We start from the raw sequence: 20850 nt of genomic DNA on the forward strand, positions 1-20850 counted from the left end.
GCTCCTTCCTTTGAGCACCACATCCACTGCCATGTCAGCCGCTCCAAGGAAGATTCAGGGCTTCTGCTATGCTGGCTGGACCTTGACGGTGACCAATGACGACTAAATCTGGAAGAAGAATGTTGATGTAGTGACCTAATGAGGTCTTTATTCATCTTGTGCTGTGTATTTTCAATCTGATCTAGAAGGACCTAAAAACCTAAAAAGAAAGCAAATCAGGTAGAAAGAAAAAAAGAGGTAAAAACCCAAAGTAGCGCCCAGGCAAGTAAGGAAAGGAAGGGGTTAAACACACTCTCTGATCCCGCTACACAAGGGCTAACCACAAAGGGGGGGGGGGGGCAGTGATACATTTGTAGTGTGGAAACTGCACAGACAGCCAACCTGCACAGGTGATAGAACCATCAGGATCACACACACAGGCAGAACACAAGAGTTTTATTGCAGAGCATATACCTGGGATGACTGCACACTGCATTTAGGGAACCTGCTGTAGGCTGCCCACAGAGAAATCCCAATATCAACAGTACTGACTGGTGATTGAACTTCTCCACTGTAATGACACCACCGCTGCCCACAGTGCGCATGCGCTGAGTCGCTGGGCAGGAGTAACCCAGGGACACCAGGCCAGAAGAGAGAGTGGTGGCTTGGAACGCAAATGCACTCCAGTCGCCATAGGCTGGAAGACACTTGAGCCAGGGAAGAAAAACAAAACAGACAACTGCTGCCATGGAATATCTAAATAAAAGTATACATCACCGCACACGGCATCCCCCACAACCATGCCTGGATCCAGAAGACGCTGCTGCAGGAGCCCAGGGCATTTATGGCCACCTAATAGCAGGGCTCTAAGGCATACTGCCACTTTGCCTGCCAATGGCCAAGCTTAAGCTCTTCAAAGGCACCGCGCATCCATTGCCCTTCTCCACCCCACTAATAGCTGGGGAATGCTGGAGACTCCACATGGCACCAAATCCATCACCCTTCTCGACCCTGCTAAAAGCTGGGGACTCCACGTGGCACCATTGCCCTTCTCCACCCCAATAATATCTGGGGACTCAGGAGACTCCACGTCTTCTGGGGCACAGCTTGTCGAACAACCAGGCCTCGATGGTAGACACTTCATCTAAGGTAAAACTTCAACCATTCTGGTCTGGAGGACGACAAAAAAAAAGAAACACAGCCTCTGCCTCAGAGCAAAGATTTATGGGAGTGGGGTCCTATAGGGGAGGAGTGGAGGTGGGGTTAACCCATACGTATGCTGCCATGGAGTCTGTCAGGAAAGAGCTTCTTTCAGAATGAAAAGGTGGGAGAAACAGTTCTTGTGTACCACACTCTACCTAGTGAATTACATCAGCAGTTTTTTGTCTCAGCATTATGTATATTAATAGTATACAACGGTTTCATCTGTGAAGTAACTTCCAGCGTACCAATCCTTCCAAGTTCACTCGCTTTGCAAGTTCTTAGAGGTTGTGCCGTGCTCAGAATATGAAAAATACTTTGTGAAGTGCCACAAAGCATGCAAAAGTACCCAAAAGACCTATACCAGACAAGACTCCAATGTTTTATAGTATGCAATGGTATGAATATGGCTGTGAAAATGCAACCATAGTTTAGGCCAGATGTTTTTTTCTTTAATAAATAAGGAGACTAGGGGTTAAGCTACTGCTCTAGACCAGCGTTTCTCAACCTTTTTTTTTTCTTCAATCAAGTTACCTTTTAAATTATGCACCATCTTGAGGCACACCAGTCTAAGGCCTCATTCAGACAGGCAAATATAAATGTACACCAGTGTGAGGGCTGTATTTGCCCCCACAAGATGCAAAGGTGTCCATGCATCTCTGTGCAGGCAGTCCTATTCATGTCATTTAGGAAGCAGTGGCTTCATAGACACAGCTGCTGTTCCCATTTTGACGTCCGTGTGGGTGCGTGTCCACAAACTCAATGTCTGTGTTTAGGGACATGCACCCATACCTGCACACACACAAATTTCAAATTGGGAGCAGTGGCTGGCTGTGTCTGTGCAGCTGCGGTGTCCCAATTGACATGAATAGAACGCTCAGCATGCAGATGGATGGGACACCTGTGCAACCCTGTGTGGACAAATATGGCCCTCACATTGGTCTATGCTTAAGTATGCCCCTGTGAAAGAGGCCTAAAATGTAGTCTGACACAGAGTTCAGTGGTCAGTAGTTTGTGATGCAGAGTGGCCTTATAAAATATTCAAAACAGTGAACAGTATTTAGTGGTGGGGCGGTCACTGAGCACTACGTAACAGCAGGGCAGTCAGTGAGCAGTATGCAGCAGTGGGGCAGTCAATGAAGCGGACAGAATTCCTGCTTGGGAAGTTTCTCCCTTAAAGCCCCACCAGGAGGTGGAAGACTCCCAGGTTTGCTCTCTTCAGCTGCTGGATCCAGTGCGGCAAGGGAAGCAGGTGGACATTCCCCTGGTCCCACCCACCACCTATGGCTGACGAAGGAGAAGCTGTTTAGCTCCAGGGTAGTCCTGCCCCATGATACTCTGCAGGGGCAAAGGGGAGGTGAAATAAAGCCTTCTGAACTCTGGGGAGAGAGACACAGGGAACTCCCCTCAACCTATACCTCCCCATTGGCAGATGGGGGTAACTTAAGGACACTGCGCAGGCACCTGAAGTGCTCTAAAGCAACTCATGACGTCATTGGTTGATAAGATGGTGGGTCGCCCTGCACAGAAACAGTGTTTGTTTTAAGGTAGGCTTGGATCAGGCTACTTGATCCATTTGCCTTTGTAAATGTTAACATTCTGCGGTGGCACCAAAATTGGGAAAGGCTGCCTTTTAAGTAAACAGTACCAGAGGTCTGGATAGCATTATAACGCAAAGTTGGATGAATGAGGGTCACATACCAATCCATTGTGGATAAGAATTCTGAAAGCTTAACTAAATACTAAATATGTTTGGTCTTGAATGGCTCTCTCCCCAAGCTTTCAGAGGCTGGGTCACATTATGGCTTTGGACTTGGCATACAACACTTTGCACCTTACAGTACTCAAAGATCTGAAAAGCTCTACAATGCAGAGTTAAGGCCCTGGAGATAACTTACCAGATTTAGCTACAACCATAGGCTCACTCACAAGTTAGTCCTCAGGGACTAGGTCACACCAGAGGCTGTGCAATGGCTCTGGGCCTAGAGATTGCTCTGTGGTTACCTCAGTACACAAAGATCTGAAAAAGGCCACTGGTAGAGCCCAGTGCCTAAAGGTCACATTCAATGCTAGTCCTGCAATCTTTGTTTCAGCATGAACCGGGTACAGCCTCTGAAGCTACTGTTGAGGATACACCAATCCGAATAGCTTCAAAGACCTCAAATGCGCTTCTTTTGCTGTGCTCGATTAAAAGTTACTAAAAAAAAAAAAATAAAATAAAAAAAAATAAAAATAAAAAAAAATGTCCGTGGTACAACTATCTTGAATGCTGAAAATTGCAGAAAGAAAATAAAGGAATCCACAGCGGAGCTGAAGAAAATGTGTCAATCCTCCAAGACCAGCAAAATACTGATGTATGACTGTTGGATGCGGCAGTAATCAGGAGCTGACCAAGTTTTTGTTTTGGCAGTGTACAAAACTACTGTAGATGGCAGTATAACCTAAACGTCAGACTATTCTACAATTGTGTGCCCCTCAATGGATGGCAAAAAATGCATAAAAAAGGCATTTCCAAGCAAAAAAATCTGTCAAGAAAAGATAACATTTTGGGGTAGAAGACTAAAAGGAGATAATAAAGGGAGACTTCAATTGGCTGTTAATTTGGGTGTGGAATTCCATCACATGTATATGGCACAGGTTATAAAATGTGCACTAGGTCAGCTCTGAAATACCGAAGGAACACATTAAAACCGGATTGTATAATAAAAGACAACTCAGTCATAAAAGTCTATAGTAGAACAAACTTTTATTTACCTGAAACCATGATGTCTGTATGATGCTCATGTCAGCAACAACTGAATTTATTTACAATTGCCTAAAGGCCAAACATGCGTTTGCAGTAACTGACATTGTTTTCTTGTAACAGAAGCATCACAATAAGTCGTATTGCACCAAAATGTTATCTGCTTTATAATTTAATAAGTTACATTATTACAGTGCAAAAATGATATTTGCACACTTAAAACAAGTTTAAAAAAAACCCTAAAACTTATGAAATGGTGACTTGGAGATTTACATTTTAAAACATTCAACATCTGTACCTTTTGATTGAGTTTATAAATAGAACAAGTGCATATTGTACATAGCTGTTTATAAAGGAAATGATACAATACAGACATTTGGCTACTTACAACTGAAAGCATGCACTACAATGATATTGTACATGAATCAATGACATCTTACATGGCGAAACACAGAAACGTGGCTGCTCAATATTTCTTCCTTATCCATTTGATGTTAGAGGGTCCAAAAAACCTAATAGGAGTCTGGGTGCCCCTCTAACAGCAAAAATATGAATATGCATTCAATATATGTTGCATCTTCACTGTGCACTGAATAATTAAAATCCACAGAATCTTTTAATTCTGCTGCTGTGAAATTTTTTTCATTTTAGCTATTTTCAAAGCCCAATAGACATGCCTTTTCTTGTACCCATTAACTGCCTCTAAACACACACATGCACGCAACAAAGCAATCTTACATCTCTGCACAATTGTTTAAGGAGGTGATTACTCCAGTTGTTCTGAAAAGGAAAAAAAAGAAATAGCAGATCAGCTTTACGAAGGCTGTAGAATGACAGGGTTTCAATTGTACAACAGAAAATCATATTGCTGAGCTCTAAGGCCTATGATCTAAAAGCACTATTTGAAGTTTTAAAGCTAATCTGCAACCTTTCTATGCTACATAAAAAGGGAGGTGTCACACTATGTAATTTTATATAATGCATCAAAACTGCCGTGAATGTTTTCTTATATGGGTTTACTACAGTAATTAAAGTGGATACTTCCCCTTAAGAGGAAAATAGGATTACGTTTGTAGGAGTAATTTGGGTGCACACTTCCGTCTACTGAATAGTGACCTACCTGTAATATGCAAGATAATATAGAGAGCTAGGAGCCTTCATCATTAAAGTAAAAATATCTACATTTTAATAAACTTAACAGGTATGGGAATAATATATGGTCACTTTAGGTTTGTTTTAGCAAACATAAATGTAATAGTAAAATGTAAAAGGCCAATTATGACAAAACGTCAGCAGTGTTTCAAATGGCACCTTCAGCAGACACCCAGATAGAAGTGTTTTATTATAGAGAAATTCAGGCTACAAGATTGTGTCTTTAAGATTTGTACAGAAGAGCAGGTATAAATCTGCCAATAACCGAATCCAGTTTTTGCAAAGGTCCAAATGCTTTCCTCCTCAAAGTTCGGCTGCTGTTTTGCATGTAATTAAAAGAAGCCTAGGAGGAATCTTTTGACACTCAAGACCACGCAGGCACACTTGGAGAAGTATTTTACAGGGTGCTTTTAGAACAGATTGCTGAACTACAGCCCTGTAGGCAAGCAAAAATGATTATATGCTGCCCTGCACCCTTTGCACCTTAGCCTGTAACCTGAATTTCTCTTCAAACATGTGTGGAAAAGGGGTTCTCCATTAATTTGCTCCCTTGAGATGCTAATAGGATGCAACAGTAATGGACACAAAGACCACATAAACTAGTACTCAAGAGTTTCCTTTTACTTTAAATAGGTAATTTGGGCCAGCTTGGCAGAAAAATCTAGAGGCAGAGTATGCTGTAATAGATTTTAGTAGGTTTTACCACACACAGTTAAGAGTGGTCTTCCTGCACTGTAACAAGCGACCTCCTCTCTGCTGTTGGAAAGAGTGTTGCTTGTATGGAATTACCACTTTCCAGGAACAGCCTTGTATTTTTATGAATTCTTATAAGATTGAGGTAATGGTGGCGATATCTGTCTGCTTCAACACCTCAGCCAATCAAAGAACACTTTGTTCTATTAAAGAAAATACAAGGCTTTTCCTAAATGGCATACAGGCCCTCTTTCTGTCCAGCAGCAGAGGGGAAGTTGCTTGTACCAGTGCAGGAAGACCATGTCCCTTATAGGGTGTAGCAAAGCTACAGAATCCTCAGCAGCCAGAACGCGCTGCCATTGTTTGAGCAAAGCTGGACGAAAAAAATGAATTAAAAACGGAAAGGAAACCTGGAATTCTGGTTTAACTCCTGTTGTCCTTGTAAATATGGAATGTTATGACGTTGTGCTATTATAGATGGCTTCAATTTAATGCTCCAGCAAGTGATTGTATAGTGAATCATGTATAGTGAAAAAAGATACCCCCTAAATTCTATTCTAGTATTTCTTAGAACACAATGATTTCCCTGATTTAAAAACGTAACAGTAATGTCGTGTAATCCTAAATATACACCACCACCAAGGTTAATAGCATTCAGGTGCACAGTGAATTTCAAAATGGCAAACATTTTCAATAGTCCATGTGTAGGTCAAAGTGTGTTAATTTTCCCAGTTTGAATAGTAGAGGTGTGAGATGTTAAGAATGAAAAAAAAAGTGCATGGGTAATTTATCACACATTGTTATGGCATTTGTCCAGACTATTAGCAAGTAGTAGGTTCTCAGGATCTCTTCATTATAATCACAGGTGAGACATGGTGATCTTAGTCATACAGGAATCAGATGTTTAATTCACAACAGAAAAATGACAGATGAAATTGGCTGTGGATCTCAATCTCAAATTTATGTTATTTCAAAATGTTTCAACACCAATCTCAGCATTGTGAGCCAAATTAGATTTAATACAAAATATGTATTTTATCTTTTATCCATTTAAAAGCCAGTGGTTATTTTACAATTAGTACAGCATTAAGCTGGATTTACTGAAAATCATGTAACTTGGACTACAATCTACATTAGAGAAGCACAACTTCTGGAGTTGGGCCATTAATTAGAGTTTCCAGATAATCTATGACGTGAAGTTGGATAATACGGGTAACATTACTATCCTGGTAATAACTGATATACTGGTTTAATAATGTCCATCATGACTGAGGTTGTGCATAGCCACCATTAAGCTCTGGACTGACTAGTTACATACACTCAATGTGCTTGAATGGCAATAACAATACAAAAGTACTTCATATCTACAGAAGAGGTGTATATCATGGTCAATTTGTATTTGGGTCCACAAACAATTACAAAATGACACGATTTAAAAGTAGAGCTTTCTGGTGTCTGAACAATATACTATTCTTTCCCCGGGCTCCCTTTTCATTATGGAATGTTAAATATTTGATTATATTCGAAATGTCAGTGTCATATGGTTAAGTCATGTGACACCATAATGCTATGTACAAAGGATAGATATTTCCCTTTAGGTCCTATGAGATTAAGCCCTGGTTCACACCAGTGCGACTTTGAAATCACGCTACTTCAGTGAGATTTCAAAGGTGCCCAATCAGTATGATTTGGATCTCCTGATTTCATTGCGGCTTCATTAACCAGAAGTCAATGCAAGTTGCAATGAAATTTGCCAAAAAGCAGTGCAGGGACCTTTTTCAAAGTCGTGTCAGCTTGAGGTGCAAAGATTTGAAGGGTTCCATTGCTGGCAATGGGTGCGAATTGTTATGCGATTTTTGGACCATTAAGTCGCACTGGTGTGATCCAGGGCTAAACCAGGTATTTGTAAACAGTTGCCAATAGAGCAGTTTGCCTCTTTTGTTGAAATATGTGAGATGGACTTCAAAAAACATATCAGCGTTTTTGATAGTTTGATAAATAGCTGGATTTTCTAAGGATAGCCAAAAGAAAACAATACGTTCAATCATACAACAGACCACAGCAATAAAAACTGGTGAAAGTTAAAGCATCTCTGTTGCGTATAAATCAACCAACCAGGTGTCCGTTTCAACATCTGAACTTCAATAAGAAAACTGATCTCATAAGTTTCCATACTTCACTAAAAAATACACAACTGCTCATTAAATATTTAAACTAATGACTGAAAAAAAAAAAGCAATACTGCTTATCCCTTTTTTTTTTTTAATCTCTATAGTAATTATGGAAGAGAGACTGGCAGATATATAGACAAACCACTCAAGGTAGAATACACATGTATAAGAAACATGGCCATAAAGATTTGGAACAGTAAGCATATAAAATTCTAATCCCCACATTAAAAAAAATAAAAAAAAATACAATAAAAATATAGTCCCTTCAAAACGACCTTAATTTTCCTTTATACGCTGCATTAAAAGAGGTTTTATAATTCTTCAAATACAGTGACTCAGCACTAGCACAGTTGGCATTTAGGTGAAAAGGTATTGGTGAATATAGTTTAGCCTCCTGTGTCTTATAACGCTGCTTTGCATAAGGAAACTACAAAACTGAACCAAGATGTTATTACTGCTATTATAGAGACTACTGCTGCTAATCTAGGGCACATTTTTAGGATCATGACTTACATTTACCTTGGCCTTTTTGACTGTGTATCTACAATAGTTTCCACCGCACAGTTTCGTACTAATTTGATACCCAAATCCCATAATGAAAGAATTAAGGCTGGTCTCTAAGGAAAAGTTATCAACTTGTTTACTCTGTCTTTAAAGTTTAATGGAAACATTAAAGACAGGAGTTTTAAAATAGGTCTGAAATTAAAATACATTTTTTCTTACTTAAAATGGAGGTAATTAGGTAAAATAGTATGAAAGATTGATGAAATGCAATGGAAAAAGTCATACAAGACTTTCCTGGCAGCTTCAATGTATCAGACTGTGCAGTTAAACACAGCTTGGTCACTAGGAATGCTTGCTTTTACTCGAACCATTTATGGACATAGTAGGCTTGAACCTCTTTCTAGCAAAAACGCTTTCACTTGCACTTCTAAAGAAGTCGGCTAGCTGTACCAGGAACTGTAACTAAATGCATTAGGAAACAGCAGTGCAGCCTAAAGTTTACCATAAACAATTCCAGATGGAGCTAAGAGCAAAAACAAGTTGTACCTGTAGATGCACCTTTTGCCTAAAACTGTGATACGCTTTTCTCTAGACTGAACATTAGGTTCTTAAAGTGGAGTTCCACCCTAAATTTATACTTACCTACATCTTCTCGCTCCGGTACACCTGAAAAACAAATGGATAATCGCAATTTTTTTTTTTTTACTTACCTCGTATAGAATAAAATATACTTACCTTACTTCCTTCTTCCTCCCCTCGGCGGCCACGGCGATTCGTCACTTCCTTGGCTTTGCAATGATTCCTGGGAGCTGAATGTCATCGCTCCCAGGAATCAATGCGCCTGCACCGGCCCCGACGTCCGAAGTGACGGCGGGGCTGGTGCAGTGCATCGTGGGACCGAAGAAGACGCAGAAGAGGATCGCGCTGGCTTCAAGCTGCCCACACCTGAGATGGCAGCGCTGGACAAGACATTTTCAAGGTAAGTATTTCTTCTAAAAGGAAAGTGCAACCCGGGACAGATCAGAGGCTAGCCATTGTGGAATGTACTAGCCCTGACTGTCCCAGGAGTATTTTTATTAAAAAAAGTATTCCCAGGGTGGAACTCGGCTTTAAATGGGGAATTGTTTAATAACCCACAATAACTAGGATGAGCAGTAAAAAGGGGGATATCTGCTTGTAGGACCATCTCATGTGTGCTGTGGCTGACAACATAAATACATCTTAAACCACAAGTTTAAGTCAAGCACATTTTAAAAAGAACGAGAGAAGAAGAGTAAGCCAGAGTAAACTCCAGCCACAACTTCGCCTCAATACACCGATTCATCCCCCATAGACTACAGCAATTTTTACATTTCTGCTATGGACCAGTTTGTTTATTCAGCAATATCTTTAGATTATCATGTTCTCTTTAGTAATGCCAAACACTATATTACCAAAAGTATTGGGGCGCCTGCCTTTACACACTCACAAAAACTTTAAGGCATCCCTGTCTTAGTCCGTAGGGTTCAATATTGAGTTGGCCCACCCTTTGCAGTTATAACAGCTTCAACTCTTCTGGGAAGGTTTAGGAATATATCTATGGGAATGTTTGACCATTCTTTAAGAAGCACATTTGTGAGGTCAGGCACTGATGTTGGACGAGAAGGCCTGGCTTGAAGTCTGCACTCAAATTCATCCCAAAGGTTTTCTATCAGGTTGAGGTCAGGACTATGTAGGCCAATCAAGTTCCTCCACCCCAAACTTGCTCATCCGTGTCTTTATGGACCTTGCTTTGTGCACTGGTCCAAATCACTTGGTGGAGGGGGGTATTCTGGTGTTGGCTGTTTTCCAGGGGTTGGAACTCTTAAGACGTCAGCATTCCAAAGACATTTTAGACAAATTTCATGCTCCCAACTTTGTGGGAACAGTTTAGTGATGGCCCCTTCCTGTTCTAACATGACTGCTCACCAGTGCACAAAGCAAGGTCCATAAAGATGAACGAGTTTGGGGTGGAGGAATTTGACTGGCCTCATCCCAATAGAACATCTTTGGGATGAATTAGAGTGCAGACTGAAAGCCAGGCATTCTCTCCATCAGTGCCTGACCTTACAAATGCGCTTCTGGAAGAATGGTCAAACATTTCCTTAGACACGCTCCTAAACCTTGTAGACAACCTTCCCAGAAGAGTTAAAGCGGTTATAGCTTTAAAAAAAAAAAAAAAAAAGAAGTGGGGCCAACTCAACATTGAACCCTACGGACTAAGATTGGGATGCCATTAAAGTGCACGTGTAAAGGCAGGCGTCCCAATACTTTTGGTAATATGTTTTAGGACAAAAGGCTTTCTTCTTTTTTTTATATTGTCTTAAAAAAATTTTTTTTTTTGTAAAATACAAAATGCAACAAAACTAAAGCAAAACTTTTTTTTTTTTTTTTTTTTTAAGGGGTTTAAAAATAAAATGTTACTTCAGATAAAAACAAAAAAAAGTATGCATTTTATTCTGTCCGGTTTAAAATTACACTAAAAGTATGATTCTGGCACAAAGCATTGCAAAATAATTTACAAATTAAAAAAGTTTTTTTTTTCCCCCCAATTATGTGCATTTTTAAATGGGAAATGTGTAAATATAGGTTACATGTGTAAAAAAATGAACGAAAACGTTTGAATATTAATAGTTAAAAAAATAGAAAAAAAAAAAAAAAAAACAGCAGAAAATTAATTAAATGGAGGAGTGAATTATAGCCGATTGAAGTAAAGGGTCAATAAGGGGTTAAACAGAGCGGCGTTTTATATTAAAACATTTTTTTCCACTTGTCAGGTTGCCTTTACCTGAATTCATTTACAGATCGAAGTTCATACCTTTGATCTGCAAACTAATGAACAAAATGATCCAAAACAGCATTATTACCTATTGTATCTTTCTAGATTTGCATCTGGAGCAGTGTACTGTATAAACACATTCAGATTGCTTTTTTTTTCTTACATCTGCAGCTATCAACACTTTCTCCACACCGTAATGCTGGCTTTAAATAATCAGAGCCAACAATTTCTATATACCTGGAGGGGGTCCCAGAAGCAGGGCAGCGACACTGGACTTGCTGCACAAGTCCTGTATACAATGACAATGTTTTTTGGGGCTTGTCCAAAGTCTAGGACTAACTAAAGACAATAGTAAAATTTGAATTTCCCTTGAGTCATTTTGAGATTAGTGCTGGCTTCACAACAGATATTTGGTGTACTGATATATATATATTTATTTTTTTTTTATTTTATTTTTTTCCCGTAAAGTTTATTGAAAAGCAAACATGGAACAACAAAGTTCACAGTATTTAAGAACAACTTGTACATTTAGGTTTAAACAGGCTTATTTTGTACCAAAGTAAACATGTCTTGTAACTAGAGTAGATTTGTAATAGCCTTCACTTTCTACTGGGAAAAGAAAAACAGTCATGTTGTATAACTTTAAACGAAGTAATTCTGAAGTTGAAAAATGCGAAAACGGTGTACTGATATTAACCGCGTTTGTCAGTGTTCTTTTCCTGCACTGGATATTTCTACTATATTGGGGTTTATTTACTAAAAGGCAAATCCACTGTGAACTGCAATTGCACTTGGAAGTGCAGTCACTGAAGATCTGAGGAGAATATCTGAAATTATGGGCTGTTTTTTTTTTTTTTTCCTTGCATGTCCCCCAGACCTAAATAAAAAAAACCCAAAAAACAAACAAACACTATTTTTGCATGAAAATGACTTAAAACCTACAAACGTGTTTTTTTTTTTTCTAACCACTTTACCACTAGAGGATTTTTCTGTCTTACGTCTGGGCCACTTTTTGCGATTCGGCACTGTGCGACTTTAACTGACAATTGCGCGGTCGTGCGATGCCATACCCAAACAAAATTTACGTCCTTTTTTTCCCACAAACAGAGCTTTCTTTTGGTGGCATTTGATCACCTGTGCAATTTTTACTTTTTGCGCTATAAACAAAAAAAAAAGAGCGTAAATTTTGAAAAAATAATATTTTTCACATTTTTTTATATGAAATTCCCCCCCAAAAAAATGTAAAAAAAAGCTACATTTTTTAAATTTTTTGGCCAATTTGTTTTCTGCTACCTAGGTTTGGTAAAAAAAAAAAAAAAAAAAAAAATCACAATAAGCGTATTTTGATTGGTTTGCGCAAAAGTTATTGAGTTTACTAACTAAGGGAAAGATGTCATTTTTGGTGTTTTTTTTTTAACGAGTAATGGCGGCGATCTGCGATTTTTTTTGCGGGACTGCGACATTGCGGCGGACAGATCGGACCCTTCACTGACATTTTTGGGGGTACCAGTGACATTACTACAGTAATCAGTGTTCTATATATGCACGGTTACTGTAAAAATGACACTGGCAGGGAAGGGGTTAATTTTACTGGAGAGGGAGGGGTTAATGTATGCCTGGTGCTTACTAATGTGTGTGGGGGGAGGTGACTGAGTGACACAGGCACAGATCGCAGGTTCAGCTATGCTGAACCCTGCAATCTGACCCTGCCTGTCACTTAGGAGATCCGCCCGCTTGTGTTTACACAAGCAGGCGGATCTCCACACTTGATTCCCCGACGATCGGGGAAGAGCAGCGGGTATCGCCGCTGCTCCTCCCCTGGCCCGACTCCCGCTGTGACTGAATACAGCAGGAGCGAGCCTCCGGCGGTGCGTGCGCCGCCGAGAAAGGGGAGTGTCTGGCGATGTAGGTCTACGTCGCCAGACGATAACGAACCACTTTGCCGCAGTAGTGCTCGAGTGAGCAGACGGCAAGTGGTTAAGCAGAGGCCCTAGAGAATAGAAAGGTGGGTGTTGCAATTTTTTCTGGCACACGGTATTTGCGCAGCGCTTTTTCAATAGCATTTTGTTTTGGGGGGAAAAATACACTTTAATTTTAATCCATAGAAGCACACTATAATGCCCAAATGTTTGATAAAATATAAAAGATGTTAGGTCAGGTAAATAGATACCAAACATGTACTGTTTAAAATTTTGCACACCTGTAGAACAGCGACAAACTACATAAATTATGTTATTCATAGGTAATGCTTTAAGGCCTTTACAGCTTACCACTTTAGATGTACAAAAGAAGGTGTCGTGCTAGAATTATTGCGCTCAATCTAACATTCGTGGTGATACCTCATGTGTGGTGCGATCATAATTTAAATACCGATGAAGGACAGACATGTGCATTTCACCTTTGCGTGTGAGAACAGGGGAGCATTATCCCGCTATAATCACAAAGTACCGGGACTGGTACATCGCCTGGCAGCAAATGGCCAATTCCTTCATAAAGATTTAAAATAAAAAATCGAATTTCCAATGTTTCTTTTCCATCTCAGTGCTCAGTTGTGTAACTAGGACAGAAAGTTTGTAGAATTTCTCCAGCAAGGGTACAGATAACAATTGAAAGAAGGGGGGGTTATTAAAAAAAATACATACTCACTTCTGTTGCAGCTGTCCTACGTTGTCTCCAAGACTGAACTAAGGGGTCACACGACTGACGCTTGTTCAGTTCTCAATCTGCTTAGAGCAAAGAGTATTGACTGTCACCAGGCAGGAGAGGGGTGGTACAGCTGGCTTCGGCTCTCACCTGAGCACTCAGAGTCAAACAGGCAGTTAGGTGGATCCCGACAATATGATTGGGATCCTTTCAGAGACTTGATCGGCCCAGTGACATCAGCTGACAGGGGTCTTTTGGACCCAGAAGAGAAGCAGGTCCAAAAAAAAAAAAAAAAAAAAAAAAAAAAAAAAAAAAAAAAAAAAAGCTTGACCATACTTCGCTTTCAATGTATGGAAGGTGGTACAGGTTGGATTCTTTTGAGGTTTTTTTTGTTGTAGTAGTAGGTGACCACACTAACCTTTCTTCTCTGGCAACAGAAAGTGGTAGGAGGTCAGGAGCTCAAAAAAAAACAAAACTACCACAACAAACCCACTCAGCACTACCCTAAAACCTAAAAAGTGAATAAAATTGCTGGGGTTATAATTTAAGGACCCCTTCATACCTGCCATATTCATTGCATAAAGCAGCCTTTCAACTTATAACAGATTGCCAATTCAAGGCAAAGGAGCAAAAACTGCCCCCCTTTTTTTTTTTTATTAAATAGCACCAGAGTGTCATGAACTGCAGTAACCACTATAAGGTCTCATGCACACTGGACGCTCTTAAAACGTCAGTAGAAAGCTGTAGAAGGAATTTTTAAGCTTTTTCCAGCTGTAGCGTTTACCTTTTTTTTTTAGCTAAACTATATTCCCACAAAAGCGTATGGCTCAAAAATGTTGATAAATGCTGAAAAGCTGTGTTTTTTTGGCATTTTTTCACAGTTAAGCTTTTTTTTTTTCTTTAGAGTTAGAGCGTTTTTACAGTTGAAAAACGCCTCTTAACCACTTGCCGACTGCCGCACGACTATTTACGTCGGCAGTCAGCCCCTCACAGGCAGAGCGACGTAGTACTACGTCGCTAGCCTGTGAGGGTCTAGGGAGCGAGCGCGTGCCCCCGTAGGCCGCCGGTCACTCGGTGATCATCGGTGCAGAGGGAGAAAGGCAGGCGGCTGATGTAAACAAGCCACCTGTCATTCTCCCCGGTGTAGAAACAGTGATCATACGGTTCTACTATGTAGGACCGTTGATCACTGTTCCTACACCTCAAGCCACAGCCAATCACAGTTAGAATCACGCCCCTAGGGACACACATAACCCCTCCCTCTCAAAGATAACCCCTTCACTGCCAGTGTAATTTTACAGTAACAGTGCATATGTATAGCACTGATTACTGTAGAAATGTCACTGGTACCCCCCAAAAGTGTCAAAAATGTCAGTCAAGGGTCCGATCTGTCCGCCGCAATGTCGTAGTACCGCAAAAGAAAAAAAAAAAAAAAAAGAAAAATCTTTCCCTTTGTTAGTAAACGATAACTTTTGCGCAAACCAATCAAAATACGCTTTTTGCGATTTTTTTTTTACCAAACATAGGTAGCATAAAACAAATTGGCCGAAAATGTTATAAAAATCTAAATTTTTTATTTTTTTGGGGGGAATTTCATATAAAAAAAATGTGAAAAATATTATTTTTGCAAAATTGACACTCTTTTTTGGTTTATAGTGCATGATCAAAAAAAAAAAAAAAAAAAAAAAAAAAAAAAAAAAAAAAATCGCACAGGTGATCAAATACTGCCAAAAGAAAGCTCTGTTTGTGGGAAAAAAAGGACATCAATTTCGTTTGGGTACAGCGTCACACGACCGCGCAATTGTCCGTTAAAGTCACGAAGTGCCGAATCGCAAAATAGGCCCTGGTCAGGAAGGGGGTAAAATCTTAAGTGGTTAAACCCCACTAGTTCTTTGTGTTCTTTCCAGACAGAAAAAGGCCCCTGCCAAAAACTGATGATAACAGCCTAAGTGTGCATGGACACATAGAATACCATGCTGGGGAGTTTAGTGGCTGCAGAAAAAAAATGTCTGACGCCAAAAACAGCAGCTGTAAAAACGTCCAGTGTGCATGAGGCCTAAACGTCCTTCCAAAAAGCCCATGTACACATCTGTAGCAATACCGAAATTTAAATATTGAAATTCTGTTAGGACACAGCTAAGATTTTAAGATATTTATTTTTTAGAGAAACAATTTTCACAACCAGCTTTTCCTTTAAAAAAAAAAAAAAAAGGCCAGAACAGTTACCCCAAGATAACCTTTCACCAACAGTTTAGAGGTTTTATAATATCAGTAAACACGGTTATGGAAGGTTCATAGATAAACCAAAAGATTGGTGGAAAATTACCAGAAACTGTAGGCAAAACAAACAACATATGATGCAGTCTATTAATACCCTTAGGGCTCTTTCACACGGGCGGTCCGATCAGATCCGATTGTCAGTTTTTTAGGCGGATCTGATCGGATCCTCCATGCAGCTCTATGGGGCAGCGAATGTCAGCGGAGACACCTCCGCTGACATCCGTATCCAATCCTGTCTGTGAAATCTGGACAGATGGAAACCCTATTTTTCCATCCGTTCAGGTATCGGATCTGATGACAGCGGACAGGCGGGCCCGCTCTCATCCGATCCCCCATAGAGAGCAGCGGGGGCTGTGACACCTCCCTCTCCGCTCTGCAAGCGGAGACGGAGCTGTCATCCGCCGGCTCACCGGGGATCGCGGATCGATCCCCGCTGAGCGGCACGGATCCGCCTACGGAGGCGGACCATGTGAAAAAGCCCCTAACATAGCAAGCATCCTTTTTTTATGATGCCGTTTTATGGCAGCTTGGAAAAAATGCTAACTTCAGTACACACAATCAACTAATCCAAACAGCAGCATTAAAATGGGTTGCGGACTGCTGAAATGTTTAGCATGAACTACAATACAGCAGATTAAACAGCACCGTCTGGGAGCCTATTGGATCAGACAGATGTTGGATAGGGAGTTGAAGTTCTGACTACTATGTGACATTTTCATAAACCTACATGACGGTTTCATGTATTGTGCAATGATTTTCAACTTCTTTAGAAAATCAGCACAATTATCTGTAGCACATTTTGGTGTTCTATTGAAGTTGAAAACTTGTTCTGCAGTGCAGAACCATTTGATTAAGAGAAAAGGCCTTGATTATTGATACAAGGAAACAAAGACTCGAGTGTTCGTAATTTGTGAAAAGAAAATGGCATCTCCATGGTTGCTATGGACAATAAGATAATGTTTTCTTTGATCCAGCAGCAGAAGTTAAACGCGTTTTCCAAGTTTTGAAGGCCTAGCTTCTTACCTGTGCTATAGGAAAAAAAAAGTGTTTGCTGCCCATAGCCATCAATTGCATTCCTACTGTCATTGCGCAGTTCAGGTTTGGAAATGAAATAACTGATTGCTTGCAAAGGGCAACAAGAAACCTTCACATCTGCCTTTTTGTTCCTTACAGGATGTACAATCCCTTTTTTAACCAGGAAAGACTATGCATGTGTGTCAATGCAAAAGCTTCAAACTCCAAAGTACAATTTGTTGTATATTGCAAGCCATTTAAATATAAGTTTAGAAAAAACACACGCATATATTCCAAACGCTATAGCCAAAGTCTCTCGTGCATATGATTAAATCAGTGAAAAATAGCCTAAGCTGCTGTCACAAAAACACTACAAATAGTGATGAAGCAGATGGAAAGTCTGGGCAGCACTCAAGGGTAGCGAAATAATAGGCCATAATATGATGACTGCCACGGATTGTGCTTTCAATACAAAATGTTGTGTTGCAGTCACAATAATCAGTGGCGGTCATCATATTATGGCCATTTAGGAGTTCACCTTTAAATATGGGTTCAAATTTCTGCCTATCTGAAATGAAATACTGCTATAGAATAATTTACTTTTAAATAGAAATTTTCCTGCAGCCTCGTTAGGCTCTTGAGTCAGTCACTGTGTACCATGAAAAACGTAGATTAAGGCTCCATGTACACGGGACGTTGTTAAAAGTCCCTTTGAATGCTGGAATTCTTAGGACGTTTGAAACGTCTGTTCGGTCGCGTTTGTACCCGCATTTAGCGGCGTTTGCGTTTAGAACCGTTCCTAGGAGGTCAAAAAAAATTATTCCCCTTTAAAATGGAAAAACGCGAATGCTAAACGCGGGTCATCGCTTTCAGACGCGTTCGGACGCATTTGTGCGTTTGAAACGCAGAGAAACACGTTCGAACGCAAATAATTGCGTTCTAAAAAAAGTTCCTGAACGCAACTGCCTGCAAGCGACTGTAAACGACCTGGTGTACATGGACAGATAAGATAAAATGTAGATGGGTTCAGGGGCTTCTGAAAAAAAACGCCCAACTGCTCCTAAACGGCCATTTCCAGCGTCCCGTGTACATTGACCCTTAGGCTTGCTGCTAAACTGGAATAATGTGTTTATGCAGTCAAGCTGCAATCATCCAAAAAAGCATTACTGCAGACAACTGATTTTTCTGTATTACAGAGAGAAAACGATTGTTCCATGTGCTTCGCTATTTCAGGCCAAGATGTACTTAAACACGTGTTTTGTAATGTGTAGACTAAATCTTCCCTTGCGTTCTGAGCTTAAATTGGAATGAAACATCACTGTTGGATGAAGAATAGCTGCAGCTGAAGGACAGACCAGAGCTCTGTACACAGGCACAGCATGTTGTATGGAATCTCCTAGATGACGACACATACAGGCTGTGCGGTGGGCGTGGCTTAACGCATTTCAAAGGACCTAATTTCTTATGCCTTGACAAAGGACAATCATGCCCACCGCACCACCCACGTGATGCTGCCCAGGAAATTCCCTGCAACATGCAGTGTCTATGTTCAGAGCAATGGTCTATCCTTCAGCTGTAGACACTCTTCCATCTGATAGTGCTGCTATGGTCATGCTGACCATTGTTGCGTACGAATCTTTTTTATTTTAAAAAGGGTAACTCCATTTTCGTGGAGGAAAAAAAAAAATATAGCATATACAATTGCGACACAAATCATATTGTAATTGAATATTACCTTTCCAATCTGCAGCTGTTGTAATTTTCTGAAAATGCAATGCAATATGGCTACCTGGAGCTGTTCTGTACACAGAATGTATACTGACCGCACCCCAGAAACATCATTTCCTGCTTGTGTGATTGGCTCACCAATTTTCTCAGAAGTCTGCACTAAGATACAAGTCAGATTTCTGGCATCCCCTGCAACAAAATTTTCATTTTTGGTGAGATACTCCCAATAGGAACACGTCTAAAGGGATGCAGGCCCAGCAGCTTTCTTCATTAGAGCCCTGCAGCTGCCACAGCTGGTAGATAATTATGAAACCACTCCCATTACACCCACACAGCACAGAGAAACCAATGATTTTTTTCAGAACGACAAAAGGCAGAAATCTGCAACAAAGTTTGTTAAAATCCCTGCAATGTACAGAGATCACCCAGAGGGGAATGTTTTCTTCTCAACAAAAGTGGAGTTACGCTTTAAATTTTGCGAGTCGCCAATTTTGTATTTGATTCTAATATTAAAGTCAATTTTGCATTTGATTTTAATATTAAAGCTTTAACTCTGCACTTGGTGTGCGCTCTTCCCTTGATATCATTTGTACATTTTCCCAATCTTGTGATGAGCAGCAATAAAGGCAGCAAGAGGTGTCTTATTACTCTTATGATTCAAAATGCCTGGTTTAAGGATTTGTGGTTTAACACACTAGCACATTACTGGTTTTTACTGATGGATTTTGAGCTTTAATAGTCACGCATTTTGGAGTGCCCTTAAAAATGTTTTTGTTTTATTTTCATTAGTGGAATTAAATTCTCATCTTCCGGTTAATAACAAAGCATATATTTTTTATAACCATCATCCAATCACAAGAACGCTCTTCCAAAAACAGCCACTGGAGCCTATAAAAGCAGACAGGTCTTGGAGTTTAAATTAAACACTCCTTCCATAGTCTGCCACTGTCAGACTAAAGAAGTTATATTATTCCTCCATAGGACAATTATGCACGTACATTATGAGCCTTGCCATGTATTGCATGAGAATACTGTAATGGTGATTGATTGCTACAATCTGATAATGAATTTTAGTAATGTTTTCAATCTGGTTTAGATCAGCTTTTAATGTACAGCCACTGAAAATTTGCCCACTGACATGTCTGTGAAGATCCATCTCACATTTACAGTAATCCTGTTGAGACTATTGGAGTCCTATGCTTAGGACTTCTGACCTGGTCCATATATAGCTAAATTGTTTTGACTTTATATAAAAGCATGTTATTTTTTTCTGAATGCAACAATAGGTCAACATCTTAAGAAGCTAAAAGTGTAAAGCCAATTCTGTATTATACAATGTTAACATAGTGCTACAACACCAGAATTGACCAGTGCACCCACATCACTCTAGAGTGAAACTGAATGGAGGAAGATTAGGAATGTGCAGACTCTTTAGATATACTATATTGTCAAAAGTATTGGGACGCCTGCTTTTACAAGCATTTGAACTTTAATAGCATTCCAGTCTTCGTCCGTAGGGTTCAATATTGAGTTGGCCCACCCTTTGCAACTATAACCGCTTCAACTCTTCTGGTAAGGCTGTCCACAAGGTTTAGGAGTGTGTCAATGGGAAAGTTTGACCATTCTTCCAGAAGCGCATTTATGAAGTCAGGTACTGATGTTGGACGAGAAGGTCTGGCTCAGTGTCTCCGCTCTAATTCATCCCAAAGGTGTTTTAACAGGTTGAGGATTTTGTACCTTGCTTTGTGTACTGGTGCGCAGTCATGTTGGAACAGGAAGAAGCCAACCCCAAACTGATCCCACAAAGTTGGGCGCATGAAATTGTCCAAAATGTCTTGGTATGCCGACGCCTGAAGACTTCCCTTCACTGAATAAACAACCCCACACCAGGATCTCCACCAAATGATTTGGACTAGTGCACAAAGCAAGGTCCATAAAGACCATAG

General features: G+C 40.2%; 1 protein-coding gene across 2 annotated transcripts in view; it reads right to left on the bottom strand.

The window, feature by feature from the left end:
• Positions 1 to 3908: 3908 nt before the first annotated feature.
• The window catches only part of ATP2A2 (ATPase sarcoplasmic/endoplasmic reticulum Ca2+ transporting 2), a gene marked incomplete at its 5' end in the record, with an annotated part of 103207 nt that continues 86265 nt past the window's right edge, over positions 3909 to 20850 (bottom strand). For both annotated transcript variants that reach the window (XR_014225914.1, XM_082272349.1), the window contains one exon: positions 3909 to 4702. Coding sequence is in view for 1 of the 2 variants with exons in the window: in XM_082272349.1 (XP_082128475.1) it covers positions 4689 to 4702 (14 nt within the window). The remainder of the gene's footprint in view (positions 4703 to 20850) is intronic.

The sequence above is a fragment of the Pelophylax lessonae genome (assembly GCF_965119305.1).
Source record: "Pelophylax lessonae genome assembly, chromosome: 1".
NCBI lineage: Eukaryota > Metazoa > Chordata > Amphibia > Anura > Ranidae > Pelophylax > Pelophylax lessonae.